The 20,369-nt window shown below is 43.0% G+C and overlaps 1 protein-coding gene across 1 annotated transcript in view; it reads left to right on the top strand.

Annotated features, from left to right (window-relative positions):
- UNC80 (unc-80 homolog, NALCN channel complex subunit) overlaps window positions 1-20,369 on the top strand; it is a 162,193-nt gene that overhangs the window by 27,505 nt on the left and 114,319 nt on the right. Inside the window, exons 8-18 of the mRNA XM_081879748.1 lie at window positions 502-763; window positions 3,507-3,641; window positions 4,464-4,680; window positions 5,192-5,311; window positions 6,120-6,388; window positions 11,510-11,878; window positions 12,028-12,159; window positions 13,391-13,538; window positions 14,387-14,535; window positions 15,115-15,284; window positions 16,036-16,137. Coding sequence (XP_081735874.1) covers window positions 502-763; window positions 3,507-3,641; window positions 4,464-4,680; window positions 5,192-5,311; window positions 6,120-6,388; window positions 11,510-11,878; window positions 12,028-12,159; window positions 13,391-13,538; window positions 14,387-14,535; window positions 15,115-15,284; window positions 16,036-16,137 — 2,073 coding nt within the window. The remainder of the gene's footprint in view (window positions 1-501; window positions 764-3,506; window positions 3,642-4,463; window positions 4,681-5,191; window positions 5,312-6,119; window positions 6,389-11,509; window positions 11,879-12,027; window positions 12,160-13,390; window positions 13,539-14,386; window positions 14,536-15,114; window positions 15,285-16,035; window positions 16,138-20,369) is intronic.

The following is a 20,369-nucleotide window of genomic DNA, read 5'->3' as shown; positions in this document are numbered from 1 at the left end:
CACACGGTTAATATGTGGGTGCCTGGTCAGATTTCCGTAGGAGAGGGTGCTTAGGGTTGATTGGCAGTGATGCAAATGCAGGTAGTTCATAGTAGTACATATTTTAATCTGTAAGCAGTGTATAAATATATCATCATCATCATCATCATCATCATCATCATCATCATCATCATCCTTCCTTGGAATCACAATTAGTCACATTCTTTATTCTTCTCCTTGACCTTAAGCTTTGATAGAAAAGCTATATTTCAAGAGAGCTTCAATACTGAATAGTTTGTGCCATTTCCCTTATATGAATTATATGTTTAGATTGCAGAGTTAAGCTTTTCTGGTTAGAATTTGATATCTTCTGCTAATAAGGTTGCTATTAAGCAGCTTTCTCCAGACTGAAGTAAGCAGTTTGTCCTTTGACTTGTCCTGTAATAAGATGTACTTGGGAGCCCTTAGGGGTCTGGCTGCTTCTATAGTTCAAAGCATTTGTTTCTTTATCATTTGTGACAGGGTGTCCTTGGTCATCCCACCATGCCAAAAGTCTCGGTATGCTACCTATTTTGACGTGGCTGTATTACGCTGCCTACTTCAGCCCCACTGGTCCGAGGAAGGCACTCAGTGGTCCCTGATGTATTACCTCCAGAGGCTGCGGCATATGCTGGAGGAAAGGCCTGAGAAATCCCCTGAGCCAGAGGTCCCACCGTTGCCCAGGCCTCGCAGCAGTTCCATGGTTGCTGCAGCTCCATCACTGGTGAACACTCACAAAACACAGGTAAGGACAACGGGACAGCCCACAAAGGTTTGGGGGTGGGGTGGCTAACATGTCTATAGTTTTAGGTCTTATGGCCTGGTCAGAAACCTGGCCAGAATTTCAGACCAACCAGGGAAGAAGTACACATATAATTTAGCTGTCTTTCTAGGTTGCTGCTCTTTTGTTCATTTGGAAATAAACAAAATATTCCTTTGATTTTTAGGATTTATTTATTTAAAATATATTTACACTGTTCCATTGACAATTTCAGTGCAGTGCACAATAAAATACAACAGTAACAACAGTAAAAAAAAATCATTAAAAACCACTCAATTTTTGAAACATACACAGCATTCAAATTACTGAGTGAACAAAAATATTTTTGCCTGGTTCCCAAAACATTGCACTGGGGGATACCGGGCAAGCCTCTTTAAGGAGAGCATTCCATAATTGGGGTACCACCCCCAAAAAGGCCCTTTCCCTTGTTTTCATATAGTGTACCTCTGATAAAGGTATAATGAAGGATGGTTTCAGCAGAAGATGTTAATGCACTGGCAGCTGATACGGAAAGAGGCACCCAGTTAGTATTATAAGCAGCAGGTATAAAATATCTTGACTCACCACTATTACTGTGTTCAAAGAGGAGTACTGTGTCCAGTTCTGGGTACCACAGTTCAAGAAGGACACTGACAAACTGGAACGTGTCCAGAGGAGGGCAACCAAAATGGTCAAAGGCCTGGAAACGATGCCTTATGAGGAACGGCTAAGGGAGCTGGGCATGTTTAGCCTGGAGAAGAGGAGGTTAAGGGGTGATATGATAGCCATGTTCAAATATATAAAAGGATGTCACATAGAGGAGGGAGAAAGGTTGTTTTCTGCTGCTCCAGAGAAGCGGACACGGAGCAATGGTTCCAAACTACAAGAAAAAAGATTCCACCTAAACATTAGGAAGAACTTCCTGACAGTAAGAGCTGTTTGACAGTGGAATTTGCTGCCAAGGAGTGTGGTGGAGTCTCCTTCTTTGGAGGTCTTTAAGCAGAGGCTTGACAACCATATGTCAGGAGTGCTCTGATGGTGTTTCCTGCTTGGCAGGGGGTTGGACTCGATGGCCCTTGTCGTCTCTTCCAACTCTATGATTCTATGATTCTATGATTCTACGTATAGAACCAAACATGAGTTTAGAATTGCAATGAGGTATGTTTGAATAGTTGCAGACCTGTCAGGGTACATTAATTAGTAACAATTACACAGTGAAGAGACTTAAAGAAGTAGTGAAAAGTATGTGTAACTGTAATATTTACTACACATGCAGTATTTCTAGAATGTACAAAAATATGTTGCATGCATTATCTGTGTGATCTGGCCAATAAATGTTATTTCCCCAATAGAGCAGCTATAGAACTGAGAGACAGTCTCTTGGACACCCAACTATGCAAACTCCACACTAGTGCCATGACAGTGAATAAGGGCTGTGGGTAGCTGATATTTACAGCAAATTAGAGCATGCAAAGGTTCCTTGGGGTGGGATTGACTGAAGGGGGCAACAGAATAAAAACGGATCCCTTTCCTTTACTCTTGCAAAGCTAGCAGATCAGCCTCCCATCTAGCAGATCAGCCTCCCATTGCTCCCAAAACAAGAGGCAGAAAAAGGGATTGGGCTCAGATAAAACTTTACTCTTGGTCAATCCTATCCCACCCACAGCAATTATTTCAGGACAGACCCTACACAGCTTTCCTCTACCTCTGAATTTCTTATTTTGGGGAAGGAAGTAAACTAAGCAAAGAGATTAAGCGTTTGCAGCTGAGTGCTGCCATCTGCTACCCGGGACATTCCCTGCCAGCATGAGGGAAGTGTACCTGGCTTAACCTAGTCGAGAGCCGTCTTTCCCATAGGGCTTAGTGGTGCGTTGTGCCAGGATGCCGGCCTCTCAGGGGCAACCCAGCGAGTGGGGGAGCTGCGCCCGCCAGTTGCGCTCCACCAACCATATGGCTGGAGGGTGTGCAGCTTGCCTCCCAAGCCTCTGTGGAAGGAGAGTGATCTTGCAGCGGCATGGGGGAGAGTTCTCCCCCCCCCCCCGATGGCTGGCAGTGCACAGCTTTGCCCCTCCCCCACTATCTGTGGTAATTTGGGGGCGCTGAGCGGATATTTGCACCCCGGCGTCGCATCTGCTAAAGACGGCCCTGACCTAGGCTATAGCAGGTATGGATGAAAGATGGGGGATCTGCCTATTTTCCCTGCTTTTTTCTGCAGGTTTTTGCAGACATTTCCCCTCCCCCTAGTGGCTCTTTTGGTAGCCACAAGTAGACATTGAAGCTTTTCTATGGCTGAAGAAAAAGAATAATAAAGCATAAATCTGTCAGTTGGCTGTTGGGAAATATTCTCCAGCTTTTCAAATATAATATCAGTTGGCATTTGAGAAGATGAAAGATGAAATTGAATGGAGTCAGTTTCCCTTTTTTAGTCATTGTTGCGAGTTAAACTGGAGCGTAACTTTGTTGGCTTTTGGGAATCTGATTGATGGTCAGCAGATCTGCTGCCTGTTGTAGAAATGTGTGCTAACTTACACTATGCTTACACACCAGAAGCCTCCAGTGTTCTCACCCAAAGGAATGAAAACACCAATTGTGCTAACCTTGGAACTGAGGAATGGGGAGTATGTTACAACATAATAAGAGATTGTTATGTTTATATTATGTTATTTGGCTGTTTATCCAGTCTTCCTATACATGGTAGTATGTTTCTTGTCTCCCTGCGGACGTATAGGATCTCACAATGAAATGCAATGAGGAGGAAAAATCGTTAAGCACTGAAGCTTTTGCTAAAGTGTCGCTAACCAACCTGCGCAGGCCAGCTGTTCCAGACCTCTCCTCTGATTTGGGAATGAATATTTTTAAGAAGGTAAATGAATCACACCTTAAATTAAAATATTGGATCTCTTCCCTTAATGTACTTAATGCTGTTATTTGCTAAAGGTGTGGACTGCATAAACTACATGAAGGCCGACCCTCACTGAACTAAAGCGATCTAACTAGGAAAATTAAGGCAGAGAGCCAGTTTGGTGTAGTGGTTAAGAGCAGTGGACTCATAATCTGGTGAACTGGGTTTGCTTCCCCGCTCCTCCACATGCAGCTGCTGGGTGACCTTGGGCCAGTCACACTTCTCTGAAGTCTCTCAGCCCCACTCACCTCACAGAGGGTTTGTTGTGGGGGAGGAAGGGAAAGGAGATTGTTAGCCGCTTTGAGACTCCTTCGGGTAATGATAAAGCGGGATATCAAATCCCCCAAAAAAGAAAAAAAGAGTGATGAATCTAAATGATACCTTTGTGCAGTAAGCTAATAACTACACACTCCTTCACACCCTTTTTTATCTGCCAGCCAGGCAAGCAAGAGGTTCAAGGACACATTCCAAACACACAAAGAAACTTGAGCAGGGGTGCAGATTGGGAGTCTAGAAAGACAAAGTGGCCTCAGAGGGAGACACATTCTTCACCTGGGATAGCTCAGTTGGTAGGGTTATGAGACTCTTAATCTCAGGATTGTGGTTCAAACCTCACGTTGGCCAAAAGATTCCTGCGTTGCCGGGGGTTGGACTAGATGACCCTTGTGGTCCCATCAACTCTACCGTTCTTTGATTCTATGATTCAGGTACTGGAACCTGAGGTTCCCCACCTGTGTCTTATGAGTTCTGCTGCTAAGATTTCTTCCTGTCTTCTTCCTGCAGTTCAAGAGCCGCAAAGAAGATCGCGAGCGCAAGGGCTCCATTCCTTACCACCACACAGGGAAAAAGCGGCAGCGAAGGATGGGGGTGCCCTTCTTACTCCACGAAGACCATTTGGACGTGTCACCTACTCGGAGCACCTTCTCTTTTGGCAGCTTCTCGGGGATTGGAGAAGATAGGCGTGGCATTGAGAGAGGAGGGTGGCAAACGACCATCCTAGGTGAATGAGAACATGGCCTTCAGAGTAGAGAGCTCTACGGACCCTGAATGCACTAGAATGTCCCGTTGCTTTTACGGACCACAGGATACTGTTTGATAATGACTTAGCAATCTAATCTGATTTAATATTTTAGAAATTGCAGTGAAATTTGTGCCAGCTTTATAGCTGAACCACACATTTCTCTTGTTTGTCTGGGCTTAATAACTATGTTAATATGAATAACTATGTTTAAATATTTAATGATTTCAACAAACTGGGTGCAGAACATTTCCAGACATGCTCATTGATCCTGTCTTCACAGTCCAAATCCTGCAGCTTTTCTATCACCCATTCACTGTGTTCAGTCCCCAGAAAACGTTTGCTTGGTGCATTTCTATCCCATCTGTTTTCAGCCAACAGACCCAAATGTGGCTTGATTGCTGCAACTTGCAAACATGATCATTTTGCAAAGCATCCTCATTAATAACATTGCACTATGAGCATAACTGTGTGCTTCTTTCCCATGCTCTAGGGAGGTTTACCAGGCGAGGTAGTTCCGATACAGCTACAGAGATGGAGAGCTTGAGTGCTAGGCATTCCCATTCCCATCATACCCTGGTTACTGACCTGCCAGACCACTCCAACAGCCATGGTGAGATTCTATTCCAAGAGAGATTCTATTCCAATAATATAATTAAATATTATACCTGTTGTCAGCGTGCATCTGTCTCAAAAGACAATGGAGTGCACCTCATGGGTGAAGTCAAACACCTGTGTTAGCAGCACCGAAGTGACCTCCCCAGGGTGCAAGTTGATCCAGAAGCTGCAGTTTGAGCAGAATTCTGCAGCATGATTGCTGACAGAAGTGACACCTTATCAGCACAGAACACCTGTGGCCAGAGATCTGCATTGGCTGCCAATTTGTTGGTGGGCGAAGTTCAAGGTATTACTATTACTAAATATTACTATTAAAGCCCTTAAGAACTTTGGACCAGTTTACCTACAAGATCACCCTACCCTGCATGCACTCACTAGACCACTTTGATTGGAGGAACTGGCACTACTGCAAGTGCCACATGATACCTGTTCCACATTTGGAACTCAATTGTTCAGTGTGGCAGTGCCTGCATTTTGGAACTCCCTGCCTATTGAGAGCAAACAAGAGCCTTCACTGTACCCTTTTCGGAGCCTGCTAAAAACATTCCTGTTTTGACAGGCCTACCCAGATGCTTAGAAAGCTGAGGTAATTCTGTTTTGGCATTTTAACTTTTGTATGTTTTAAAGTAAGGTTGCAAAAAATTATTGATTTTCTTGTTTTATCTTTTGTAAACCGCTTTGAGGGTTTTAGGGTTTTTTTCAAGCAAGTGATGAATAAATTTTATGGGGGGGAAACAAAAGACATAATATAAATACATTATCCCCCTTGTGAAGCTAACATTATCTGTTGTACTTCTGCCTAGTACGTTCCCAAATTTCCACCATCACAGTGGCAACATTCAACACCACTCTGGCCTCTTTCAATGTGGGGTATGCAGACTTCTTCAGTGAGCACATGCGCAAGCTCTGTAACCAGGTGCCCATCCCAGAGATGCCCCATGAGCCCCTGGCTTGTGCCAATCTCCCTCGGAGTTTGACGGATTCCTGCATCAACTATAGCTGCCTGGAGGATACAGACCACATCGACGGGACCAGCAACTTTGTCCACAAGAACGGCATGCTAGATCTTTCGGTAAATATTTATGGCAATACTCATTCTGACATTAGCTACTGCATTTTTTATTTTCTTCCCACCCACCCCATACATTTTTATTATTTTCTTTACATATTCTTTCTTATCGTACTTTAAACAACATATACACCTTTTTGCTCTGCCGAGCTTGTGATTTCCCTCCCTCCCTTCAGATGGTATCCTTTATCAACTCTCGTATCTTGTCTTTTCATATCTTATCTACATTGTAGGAGTTACTTCAGTCCTGCTAGTGTTTTTAAGTTTTTACAACTGTCCTTTAAATATTCAATAAATTTACTCCAATTGTCCTGGAATCTCCGATCGTCCTGTTCCCGAATCCTTCTGGTCAGTTTGGCTAGCTCCGCATTGTCCGTCATCTTTGACTGCCACTCCGCAATGGTAGGAACTTCTTGCGATTTCCAGTTTTCGGCCAACAAAGTCCTTGCAGCTGCTGTGGCATACATGAATAATCGTTGATCTTTGATCTTAATTTCCTTTCCCATCAGGCCAAGCAAAAAAGCTTCTGGCTTTTTGGGGAAGGTATACTTTAATATTTTCTTAAGTTTATTCTAAATCAACTCCCAAAATTTCTTCACTTTATCGCACATCCACCACATATGATTGTACAGTGGTACCTCAGGTTACATACGCTTCAGGTTACAGACTCTGCTAACCCAGAAATAGTGCTTCAGGTTAAGAACTTTGCTTCAGGATGAGAACATAAATCGTGCTCTGGTGGCGCGGCAGCAGCAGGAGGCCCCATTAGCTGAAGTGGTGCTTCAGGTTAAGAACAGTTTTGGGTTAAGAACGGACCTCCGGAACAAATTAAGTACTTAACCCGAAGTACCACTGTATACACATTTTTGCAAGGCAATTTTCCTTTCCTTTCAGAACCGTACATGCCGTAAATTTAATACCTTCATTCCATAATTTTATCCATGCATACAATTCAATCTTATGCCCAAAATCTATAGCCCATTTTATCATAGCTTCTTTCACTTCCTCATCTTTCGTAAACCATTCTAGCAACAAATCATACATTCTGGATAGTGTTCTACCTCTGCTTTCTATTAATTTGGAATCTTGATTTTTTATCCTCAAATCCGACTTTCCTTTTATCCTCACTCATTATGTCATTTACCTGATGGTATTGCAACCAGCCTGTTAACATACCTTTGATTTGGTCATATGGTTTAAGCTTTAATCCTTGTTCCGTTCGTTTGATAATTTCCTCATATGTTGCTCCCCTCCCCTCCATATTCACCTTTTTAACCATCAATACCTCTATTGGAGTTTTCCTTTCCAGTAGGTTTTTATTCCTTTCCCACACTTCATAAATTGACCTTCTAATCACATGATTTAAAAACCCTTTATGTACTTTTACTTTGTCATACCATAGGTACGAGTGCCACCCATACCTATTATCTATCTTTTGCTTTTTCTACTATCTTTTGATTGTTGAATAAACTTTCATTCATTCTCCATCTGAAAGATGTGGGGTCTTTCTCTTTTAGTTCCATATATAGTGAATTATGCTCCTTGGGGAGATCTCAGTTTTTGAAACTCTTGGAACCAACTCCTTAGAAATCCAAAGTTATTCCATTCTGCCAGAACTTTGATTTGGTTCTGAAAAGAATGTGAACTGTTTTGTTGTTGGGTTTTTGAGTCTCCAAATGTCAATTAATCCCATAGTATTTACCATGTCAAAGAATATTTTCGGTAGTTTGCCTTCATTTACATTTCATCTTTTCCCTGATCTGGCATAACCACTCCATTAAAGTCTCCCATTAACATCACTCTCTGATCCATACTATCTCTAATAGTATTTCATTAAGTTTTAGGTAAAAGTCAGCTTTCTTGTCAATAGGTGCGTAAATTCCCGCAATGATCAGCTTTTCACCTTGGAACATGATTTGTACAATCAGCACTCTCCCTACCTCATCTTTGTAAATTAATTTTGGATTGTATTTCTCTTTTAAGTACAATACCACCCTTCGTTTTTTATTTATGTCTGAGGTTATAAAGTCTCTCCCCAACCTTTTGTTACTTAAAATCTTTTTATGTTTCCTTGCAACATGTGTTTCTTGCAAACAAATTTTGTTCTAAATTCCGTTTAATCAAAATATGTTCAATTTTATTCCTTTTATTTTTATTGTTAAGTCCATTCACATTCCATGATATTATTTTCAGAGCCATTATCCAGTTTATTTAAGTCTCTTGTCAAATTTAAGTTAAGTTTGGGGAGCTTTGTTATTATCCTCTTTTTCTTCTTCTTCCTCCTCCTCCTCCTCCTCTTTTTCTTCTTCCTTCTCTTCTTCCTTTTTTTCTTCCTCCCTCTGGTCCCGTCCTGGTCTTGCTTTCTCTATTTTTCCCAACTCTTTGTCATATCTCCAGGAGAATTTCTCTAGTTCTTGAAGGCTACTTAATTTGAACCTTTTGTCTTTGTAATAGAAGGAAATTCCTTCCAGGAATTCCCACCTATGCTGTATCCCATTTTTCTTCAACAATCCAACCAGTTGTTTATAAATGTCCCTTTTTCATAAAAATCTGGATGGAATCTCTTTAAATATGATAATTTTCTTCCCTTCAATACATAAATAATACATTATAATTCAATCTCAGAATTTCATTCCTCATATCCATTGAATTAAACATGACCAAGACATCTCCTGGTAATTTCTTCACTTTTGCTTTTGCTGACTTTACTTTTATTCTAAATGCATTTCCAATTGTAAATCCGATGTCTTCTTCTTTTGAATATATCCAAATTGGTAATTCTCTAATTATTTTGGCCCTTATATTCTGATTTGCTTCCTCAGGATTCCTCTAAATTTCAAGTTCAATTGTTTTTGTCTCATCTCCAAAAGAGCCATATTATCCAACATCACTTCTTGTGTTACCTCTCCTCTGACCTGTTCTGTCTCCCTCTTTGTCTCCTTCAATTCTTTCTATGTTTGACTCCTTGAGTCTTCCAGTGTCTTAGATCTAACTGCAAGATCTTTTACTTTACTTGTCAATTCCCTCACTACTCCCTCTAATTTCTTATCTAAAGTCTCCTTAACCTCCAATATTTTTTCTCCATATATTGTTCATTTTGTTTGAATTCCTTCATTTCCACTATTAAACTGTCATAATCTTTAATTTCCTTACCATCCTTTCCCATTTTCCTGTCTTTCCCCTGGGGTGCCCGTTCCCTTTTTCCCAGCCATAGAATCTTTTTTACTGTTAAAATCAATAACCAATTTTTAAATTCTTCTATGCAATTTTACTATCCTCCTCCAGGGGTTGCAAATCCGTTCTAACTTTTCTCTTAGGTACAGTTCCCCTCAACTCCACTCGGTGGCAGCTAATGCATAAACGCCAAGTCCTTAAACAAAGTTACTTTCGATTTCTTTCTCTGCCACGATGTTGTGTTCAAAGAAAGGAAAGGAAGAAAATAAAAAGATATTTGTAATCCAGTTGAAGTTTATTATTTTTCAGCCACTTGTCGGCTTAATCCAAAACAGTGGATATCCCAGGAGACCAAATATTTGTAATCCATTTGGGGTTTTTCTTATTTTTCAGCCGCTTGTTGGCTTAATTCAAGGCAGTAGATAGCCCAGAGAACCGACACAAATTCCAAGTGCAATTAAATACAGAGTTTCCGGCACTCTCCTCCGATAGAAGAGCAGAGGTTTTTTTTAAAAAAAGTCCCGACGACAAAGCTCCCTTCCCCTAAACTGTGATAAACCAAGTGAAAGCCTTTAGCCAAGTCTTACACTTTTCCAAAGTTCCACAATAGTTCACTAATCAAAGCCTTTGCTGATTTTTGCCCGCTAGAACTGGCAAAACGTTCTCCATCAGAAAATGGTGAAGTGTGTTGAGTTCGGATTTTAAGCCACTGACAGGTTGAACTCCGACCAGAACCAAAAGGGAGACTCCTCCACTCTACTTCACTTGCCACACAGTTATTTCTTATAAAAAAATCAGCCTCGGCACTTTAAACAAAGTAACCGAGGTCTTTTAGTAACACTCACTCAGCAGATACTTCCTTCCTGCAGCCTTCCGCCATACGCCATCTTCTCCCAGCTGCCGGGACAGACTCCCTTTTTTCACCCCTCAATGCTCCAAATCTTAATAAGTTAAATTTTAATGCGATGGTCAAATAAACTTTCCCAATTATAGTTCCAGGTTCTTTTTTTTTATTCTTGGAAGCTTGCCACTTTCATTAGAAGCCCGAGACTGCACAGCGCGGGGTTAGTGCTGCCTCCCCTTTGTGCCTGCAGCTTGATCCCATCTCTGGATTTATTAGCAAAACCCGGGGAGCAGGAGAGCACGACCGGGCACCGCCGGGTGCCACGTCCCCCAAGATAATCCTCTTGAGGTTCCGAGGTCCGCCTAGCCTTCGCTAAACTTCTAAAACACCCCGTGTTGCTCTAGATTCCCGGGAGGGGCTATCTTGCACTTCTTTTCAATGGCCGTGGCTCCGCTGGAAGTCTGCATTTTTAATTTTCTAAATATATGTAAACCACTTGGAGTTCTTGGATAAATATTTATTTTGCGAGGAATAAATATAAGAAATAAGAATAAACATATAAATAGCAATTTGAAGGACTGTCCATTTCTGTGCATTGACTTCCACTGTGGTCTCATTATGAATCAGGTGCCTCACCCCTGCAATTTGCACTTGACAGAAACTCCCTCTAAATTGAACCTGTGAGGTGAAAGACTAATGACTGTCCAGTCATGAAACACTCTCAGTTTCTGATCCCAAAGTACTTTTTCAATAACTGCTGTGGCTGGTGCATTACTCTCTCACCTCTTATGACAAGTTCATTATGGTTTCGCTAAAAGGCAACTCTGTTAGAAACATGACCTAGATCAATTCTGGCTGAAGAGTAAAGACAGAGACTTGCTTTGGTAAGCTTCTATAAATGGCATACACCTCAGTGCACAGCACATCACGCCACAACCAAGCTCACTTTGAAGTGGTGTACCAACCATGCTTTGTAAATGACCACATAAAAGTTCCCGCAGTGAATCCCATGGCAAAATCTGTCTTTGCTGCCAGCTCAGCCAGGATTTTGAAAGCTGTCTTTAAGAACAAAATTGTTTGCAACGTCTTGCTTTTCATCCTCCAAGGTGGTTCTCAAGGCTGTTTTCCTGGTCCTGAATCACGACATCAGCTCCCGAATCTGTGATGTGGCCCTCAATATTGTGGAATGCCTGCTTCAGCTTGGTGTGGTGCCCTGTGTGGAGAAGATCAGAAGGAAAAGTGACAACAAAGAGAATGAACCCAGTGAGAAGAGACAAAGCGAGACCTCCTTCCAACTCAAGGGGGCTCTGAGTAGTTCAACCTCTGGATTTGGGGTTCCCCCGGCCAGTGCAGCTGGAGATGGCGGTGGAGAAGAAGGAGGAGGAGAAAGTGGTGGAGGAGATGGAGGAGGAGGTGACGGAGGAGGAGAAGGTGGAGGAAGACCTTATGAAAAGAATGATAAAAAGGAAGACAAGGTAAATATTGGTTATATGAGGCTGATTAACCCACCATTCATTGTCTTAGATTGGATTGTCTGGGAGCACAAAAACAACCTGGAATGTTATATACATCTGCTTCATGCAATAAAATGGGATATTGTTGTCTCTTCCCCCCTGTTGCTAAGGAGGAAAGCACTCCAGCAAGCACACACAGGTTGGCCCTGACAATGCTGATAAAAATTGTGAAGTCTCTGGGCTGTGCATATGGCTGTGGAGAAGGTCACCGTGGGCTCTCTGGAGACCGGCTGAGACATCAGGTATGCCATGGCAGAACAATGGATGGAAGCAGGATTCTTAAACCATATTGTAAAGTTCCTGGTCTGAGCAGCTCACAACGTTCATCTCGGTCTGGAATTGTATGCGGAAGGCAAGACCTTCTGCACTCATGATTCTTACCTGTGAAGCCTGTGATTTAGCACCAGAGGACAGGAGTGAGTAAGGGGCATTGTGCTGTATGTGAATGCTCCAGCTAGAAATAGAGAAATCCCTCCTAATCTGCCCCATCTTGCTTCTACATGTAGACATTTAAAAACACACCCCAGCACATTTCTGTATAGCTCTTTTAGGATAATTCCAGGGAAATTCTAAAAAGTCCACACACAAACTTTTATACAAACACACTTGAATATTTGTGAGTTCCAATGGCATCCTGCCATTTTTCTTGCTTATTTGCCCTCTGGTCAGTGACCGAAATAAATTGATTCATTCTTGCTTATAACAGTGTAAAGCTGGTTAGAACAGCTTCAAAGCATGGCACCTCTGCCACACCAGGTAAAGATGCTTTAAAAATGATGCAGGAAGTGGTCACACAGTACTTCCTGTGTAATTCTGTGCACAAAAGACCACCATCCATTCAAAACAATGGCTGCCCCCGTGTTGTACTGTTGGGCAACCATTTTTTTTTAACCATTTACATCAATGCCCACTTAATGGGACTGCATCATGGTCAGCTTTGGTTGAACTGCTCTGATTTTTCAGTCTGTGTGTACGTGTGCATGCATTTGCGTGTCCTGGCTAGACTGGATCCAATAGCATCTGGAGAACTGAAAGAGTTGGCCAAATGGAATCCAAGATTAACCAGTCATCCCTAAGACACAGCATCCTCAATAAGGCAAGACTTGCCAAGACTGTACCCCTTGCTGGCACTGCATGGGAACCAAAGTTTGATGTGGGAGTTGAACGGAGGGCAGAAATGCATGCTCTGGGTGACGCACGGCTCCCCTATGAAAATCGCAACCCTGTGTGTCCATTAATCTCTCCTGTCATGTGTTGTAATAGATAACCCATGACCAACTGTTATCAATTATTTTTTTGTCCCTTCACATTGAAGCTCTGTCACTGGGAGCATTTTTTACGCCTTCTCATTTAGTACACATGGCCAATGAAGAGGAGACGCAGGGCTGTTCCAGGCTCAGTTTCTTTCTTTGTGCTCCAAATAATAAATGGTTGCTGTCACCAGAACCTAAGTGCCTGATCTTCCCTCCATAGGCTCAGAATTGCCTCACAAAGTTGTACAAGCTGGATAAGATGCAGTTCCGGCAAACCATGAGGGATTATGTAAACAAGGATTCACTCAACAATGTGGTGGATTTTTTACATGCATTGCTAGGTTTCTGCATGGAGCCAGTCACTGACAGTAAGTATAAGCTGTTGTTGGAAAGCCCTCCCCCACACACTTTATTTTTCTTTTTTTCCTTTAAAAAAATCTTTCTCTCCTCTCCTTCCTTCCTTCCTTCCTTCCTTCCTTCCTTCCTTCCTTCTTTCTTTCTTTCTTTCTTTCTTTCTTTCTTTCCTTTGATGTCCTCTGCTATGGACTGTTGTCCGGGCCCAAAGATTGCACACGCATGAAACTGGTAGGTGGGTGGTGGAAGGACCCTGAGAGAGATGCAGGGAAGGGAAGATCTCACAGGGTGAGAGACTGGGAGAAGAAAGGAAAGCTCCCAGGTTAGAGCTGGGAGGGTCCACCGCTTTCTGAGTGAGATAAGGGTTAAGAGCTACCTTTGAGAAAAGAATGTGTGTTTTTGTTTTTATTTAGATTAGCTTATTTTATCTTCAAAACAAAATAAAAAAATTCCTTCCAGTAGCACCTTAAAGACCAACTAAGTTAGTTCTAGGTATGAGCTTTCGTGTGCATGCACACTTCTTCAGATACTTTCGTGCATGCACACGAAAGCTCATACCTAGAACTAACTTAGTTGGTCTTTAAGGTGCTACTGGAAGGAATTTTTTTATTTTGTTTTGACTATGGCAGACCAACACGGCTACCTATCTATAACTGGAATTATTTTATCTTATTGTATTATGAAAAAGCTTTAATAAAACCTTAGTAAATATAGGCTGTAATCATAAGATTCCTTAAGAGAAATGACACTGCTACAAAACATAGGAGCTGTAGATGTCAAAAGTATTATTGATTCAGATTTTGCCATTTTTTTGTGAAAACCGAACAGTTCAACTTGACTATTTAATGCTTGCGTTTTGCAGACAAGGCTGGTTTTGGAAATAATTTCACAACAGTGGACAACAAGTCTACTGCCCAAAGTGTGGAAGGTATTATTGTCAGTGCCATGTTCAAATCGCTTATCACCCGCTGTGCCTCTACTACACATGAGCTTCATAGCCCCGAGAATCTGGTAAGGACAACACTGAAACCCTAGCACAATTAATTTCACTCCATACTGTTTTAGTGGCCTAAGTATTGATACTATTGTTGACCTGAGAGAGCACCAGACAGAGTTCATCCATAAGGAAAATGTTGACTGTGTGCACTTCTTTTGCCTCCAGTTTTGACAAAGATTTCCAATTAACACAAATTTAAATCCTCTGTATACTAGAGCTGTGCCACTTCTCTCAGTGGAAAATCATGTTGCCTTCCAGAATCTGCTCTGCAGTTCTCAAAATCTTTATGTAAAATATCCACATTTGTTTCTAATCCAGTCACCGTTAATTTACCTGAATGAGTTTTTTCCATGTTGGGTGAGATGATGGCAACTCTTGAAAAAGCCAAAACACTTTATTGGTTAAATTTACTTCATATTTTTGAGATTCTTAGTTACGGCTGCTTGAAAACGAAAGGACCGAAGCTTGGGCCAATATTGCTTCAAAGCATGACTCGGGGGAAATGATTCTGATGTTTGCTTCATTTGGCTTCCAAACACATTAAATCTTTCATTCTTTTTTTCCTTTTCACTTTCTAATCCTGCACTCCATAGGGATTGTATTGTGACATCCGACAACTGGTTCAGTTTATCAAGGAGGCTCATGGGAATGTCTTTAGAAGAGTAGCCCTTAGTGCCCTTTTGGATAGTGCTGAGAAGTTGATACCAGGAAGAAGAGCAGAGGAATCAGCTGAACAGGAGCCCAAACCATCAGGCAGTAAAAGGTTTGTAACCGAAGTGCAAAACGCATAGAGATGTTTGAGTGATGTCCTGTCCTACCTTTCCCCTAATGCAAATGTGCAGAACCAAGCACCTCAGCATAAGGAGTATGCAGGAGTAAGGAGATAAATTATATTCACACAATTTTGCTAGGGCTTAAAAACTTTTATAACACAATTCTTCTCCTTCAGACCTTGTTGATATTGATGCAACAGAGAGCACAGTTTAGTGTGCTTGAAGTCCAATGAAATCCATGGCTCTGAAGCACACTTAAGGGCTGCACACAGATTATTCATCATCTCAAAGACCGCCCCATTAGATATCCACAAAGCAGGACTGAAGGACTCTTGACTTAAGCAGACACCTCAAGTTTGATCATAATTTGTACCTGTGAGATCCAGACTTAAAGCTCACTCTGCCGGCTTGTTTCTTTCTAGAGAGTGTTTGAAAAGTGGAGTATGGTCCTATCCACGTTTATGTTGCAATTCTATGCATATTTACTAGGGAGTTAGTCTTCTTGAGCACAGCGGGACTTACATCGGAGTATCAAGCTGTGAGTCTTTAAAAGTTGATCGTCAACTATTTATTGCACATTTTGAGCACCTCGGTGCATGTTGCCTGTCATGACAGATTTGTGATGGCAGATGAGGCAATTCCTAGAATGGGAACATGGACCTCCAACTTCATATTACAGGAATACAAGGTAGGGGTTTCAAAAAAAATATTACTGTACATGTGGCTGTTTCGTCTGCATAGATCTGAAGTGGGAAGTGTTGTCATTGACAAAGGACAACCGTCTTCAGCTCCCGATGAATGCCGCAGTTACATCTCAAGCCGCCCAATGCAGACTCCAGAGCAGTAAGTAAATATTTTGGAGCTCAAAGGTATATTCAGTCTCCCCAAGGAATCTGGTAAGCATTCTAGTCACCACCATTAGATATTCTAGCCTTAATTGATGTAACCCACAAATGTTCACCCTTCTGAGCATGAATTGTGCTGATGCTTTAAATTTAAGCGTAAGAACAGCAACAGACAGGCTACCATCATGAATTGTTCAAACCATGGATAAGTATGGAATATGGGACTGGGTCATCTGTGAATCCATTTGTGAAATAATATAATAATATTTTGTTCCCGGCCCCTGCGTGTGTTGGCAAATCGTGTATAAGAAACCCCACCCCCACCCCATTATGCCCTGCCCTATCCTGTTACACCTTTTTTGTGACACATTTAGTAATGTTTTCAGTCACTTCTGGGTTCAGTGCTATGTGTGTGTGCATGATTACGTGTTTTTTGGACACAGAGTAATCCAGGGGTTGGCAAACTAAGGTCCGCGGGCTGGATCAAGCCCAATTGCCTTCAGGATCTGGCCCTCGGACTGTCCTTGGATCGGCGTGAGGATTCTGTTCGTTTGGGCTGCACCATTCCCCCCCCCCGTGCGCCATTCCATTTCTCCCCCTCCCCCCACACACCCTGTAGTGGCGCCTCCTCCCTTCCTGGTCCTGGCTTCTCCCCGCCCTGCCTAGAGGAGGAAGGGAGCTGGCTGAGTGCCATTTTAAGCAGAGCCAGCCCTTTCGCGCCGCTTATCATCCGTCTGCCGACGCCCTGGTGCTCCTGTGGGCCAGAGAGTGGAGCAGACGAGCTCACTCTGCCTACCCACAAGAAGAAGCAGTGGTGGTGGTGGCAGCCCCTGGGAAGGTAGGGGCAGCATAGAATCATAGAGTTGGAAGAGACCACAAGAGCCATCGAGTCCAACCCCCTGCCAAGCAGGAAACACCATCAGAGCACTCCTGACATATGGTTGTCAAGCCTCTACTTAAAGACCTCCAAAGAAGGAGACTCCACCACACTCCTTGGCAGCAAATTCCACTGTCAAACAGCTCTTACTGTCAGGAAGTTCTTCCTAATGTTTAGGTGGAATCTTCTTTCTTGTAGTTTGGAGCCATTGCTCCGTGTCCGCTTCTCTGGAGCAGCAGAAAACAACCTTTCTCCCTCCTCTATGTGACATCCTTTTATATATTTGAACATGGCTATCATATCACCCCTTAACCTCCTCTTCTCCAGGCTAAACATGCCCAGCTCCCTTAGCCGTTCCACATAAGGCATCATTTCCAGGCCTTTGACCATTTTGGTTGCCCTCCTCTGGACACGTTCCAGTTTGTCCGTGTCCTTCTTGAACTGTGGTGCCCAGAACTGGACACAGTACTCCAGGTGAGGTCTGACCAGAGCAGAATACAGTGGCATGTCAGACTAACCTGATTTCGTTTTTTGACAGAATTACAACCCTGGTAGATGAAGGGAATGCAGTGGATGTAGCCTACCTTGATTTCAGCAAGGCATTTGACAAGGTGCCCCATGATATTCTTGTAAAGAAGCTGGTAAAATGCGGACTTGACTATGCTACCACTCAGTGGATTTGTAACTGGCTGACTGACCAAACCCAAAGGGTGCTCATCAATGGTTCCTCTTCATCCTGGAGAAGAGTGACTAGTGGGGTGCCACAGGGTTCTGTTTTGGGCCCGGTCTTATTCAACATCTTTATCAACGACTTGGATGATGCACTCAAGGGCATCCTGATCAAATTTGCAGATGACGCCAAACTGGGAGGGGTGGCTAACACCCCAGAGGACAGGATCACACTTCAAAACGACCTTGACAGATTAGACCTTGACAGATTAGAGAACTGGGCCAAAACAAACAAGATGAATTTTAACAGGGAGAAATGTAAAGTATTGCACTAATTCTCAGTGTAAACAAACAAGACAGCGCCTTCGTGCTATATATAATGTATATAAGACCTCCGATGCAGCTACTCTGCCAGCTAGTTATGCACAAGCCAAGCTAGTTTACAAACGCACGCAGAAAATTGCCAAACGTGAGTGGCAACACAATCGCTGGCAGGCTTTGATTACTGCTTCAAAATCGCACAGATCCAGGGAATTCTGGTCTTTGATCAACAGAAGGGTGAGGAAATACCCAAGGGCAGTCATTCCTGCACCAACATGGGAATTGTTCCTGAAGAAATGCTTCTCACAGGCAGATGCTCCCTCCGACCACCTGACGCATCTGTTTACCCACCTACCTATTTGGCCTCCCACCGATCCTGACGAAATAGCCAAGCTAATAGCTCATCTGAAACCGGGTAAAGCCCCAGGGCCTGATCTGATCCCTGCTGAAGCCATTAAACTACACCCAAAATGGTGGGCTGGCATCTTGGCCAAAACCTTCGATGCAATCAACGCTTCTGGCCTCATCCCCAAAATATGGAAGGAGGCCATTATAGTACCAATTCATAAAAAAGGTTCTCCAATGGAGCCGGAAAACTACCGTAACATCAGCCTCCTTTCGATCATAGGGAAAATTTATGCCAGCTTTTTGCTGACTAAACTATTGCGATGGGTTGATGAGACTAATCAGATTGGCCACGAACAAGCAGGGTTCAGAATTAAACGCTCTACAACCGATCATGCGATAGTTCTTTACCATCTGGCACGAAAGTACTCCTCTCCCCCCCGGGGCTACCTCTGTGCTGCCTTCTTAGACCTAAAGGCAGCCTTTGACAGCGTTCCTAGAAATATTCTATGGGAGAAACTTGCGAAACAGGGCATTGATAGAAGACTCCTATGGCTTATAAGTCAGCTCCACGAAGGTACCCTTGCTAGAGTGAGACTTACTCCTGCGGGCGACCTCACAAATTCGATACCAATAAACAAGGGAGTGCACCAAGGATGTATATTGGCTCCCTGTCTATTCAACCTATTCATCAGCGACATGCGAGCACCCCTAGTTAACTCATCTCCAAGTACACACGCGCCTAGACTTGTGGACTACCGCTGCCCACTCCTTTTATATGCAGACGACGCGGTAATTCTATCCTATACACGTGTTGGACTAACCAAAGCTTTGAAGATCTTTGTCACGTATTGTCAACTCAACCAATTAACCATCAACCATGCTAAATCCAAGATTCTGATTTTCTCCAGAAGCCGGAGATTATACGAATGAAAGCTTGGTGGAGCAAAAATAGAGCAAGTCCTAAAATTTCAATACCTAGGAGTTATTTTTCAACACAATTTGGGGTGGAAAGCTCAAATTCAACACCTACTTAACAAGGCCAAAACTCTGTCATATGCGCTCCTCCGATTCTTTTTTTCGGATGGAGCTTTGCATGTTCCCTCGGCCCTAAAGGTGTTCAAGGCAAAAGTGGTTGCCGTGCTTGCTTATGCTGCCCCGCTTTGGGCCGTGATGACAGATCTTGCTCCTCTTGAGACACTGCAAAATCAATTCCTGCGTCGGCTCCTAATGCTCCCCCTGTGCGTAAGCAACGCAGCCATGCGACTAGAACTGAAGATCGCATCCTTAGAAACTTGCCTGTGGAAGCAAGTCTTCAATTATTGGTTATCATTGTGGCATAGATTACCAAACCACTACCTTGTCCAATGCTTATGGCGAGATGAATTCTCTAGCCTTTGGACTAGTAGAATTCATGCCAAACTCCTGAGTTATGGAATCTCTCCTTCAGATTCCCTAAAACTAGACCAAATTACTGCTCAAAGACTGATCCGCCAAAGACCAGATGACATCGATCTACAGCGAAATTATATGCTGGGGGGAGGTGTTTGTTCGCCCCAGAACATTGGTATCACTTTAACTTACTGCGTTCCATCATACCTCTCCTCCCTTTCGACTGTTGCCCATAGACTGGCCTTCACCAAAGCGAGGTTCAACGTTTTTCCCTCCAACGTCCTGAGACATAGATTCTCAAAGGGCCAAGCCCCCGCCACGTGCGAATGTGATAAGGAGACGCCGGAGTCGCTCCAGCACATCATGTTCACTTGCCCCCTGTTCAATGTGCCACGGGCAAATTTGTTGGGATCAATCATACAGAAACTAGAGGGTACCCCACCAAAATTCCACCTTGCTCAAATCTTGCAGGATAAGGATACCCATACGACCCTGAATGTGGCTAGGTTCCTGGTCGCTGTCCTTACCCAAAAGCGACGCCAAGGAGCACTACAAGCTAACTAAGGCGTAGTATGCCATTCTATTTTATAGTATTTTATTGTTATTGTGGTGCTTTAGCGGCTGTT

Source organism: Podarcis erhardii, assembly GCF_964252035.2.
Source record: "Podarcis erhardii genome assembly, chromosome: 1".
In the NCBI taxonomy this organism is placed as follows: Eukaryota; Metazoa; Chordata; class Lepidosauria; order Squamata; family Lacertidae; genus Podarcis; species Podarcis erhardii.
The sequence above is the reverse complement of the archived record's forward strand: the minus strand, read 5'-3'. Positions and strand labels throughout refer to the sequence as shown.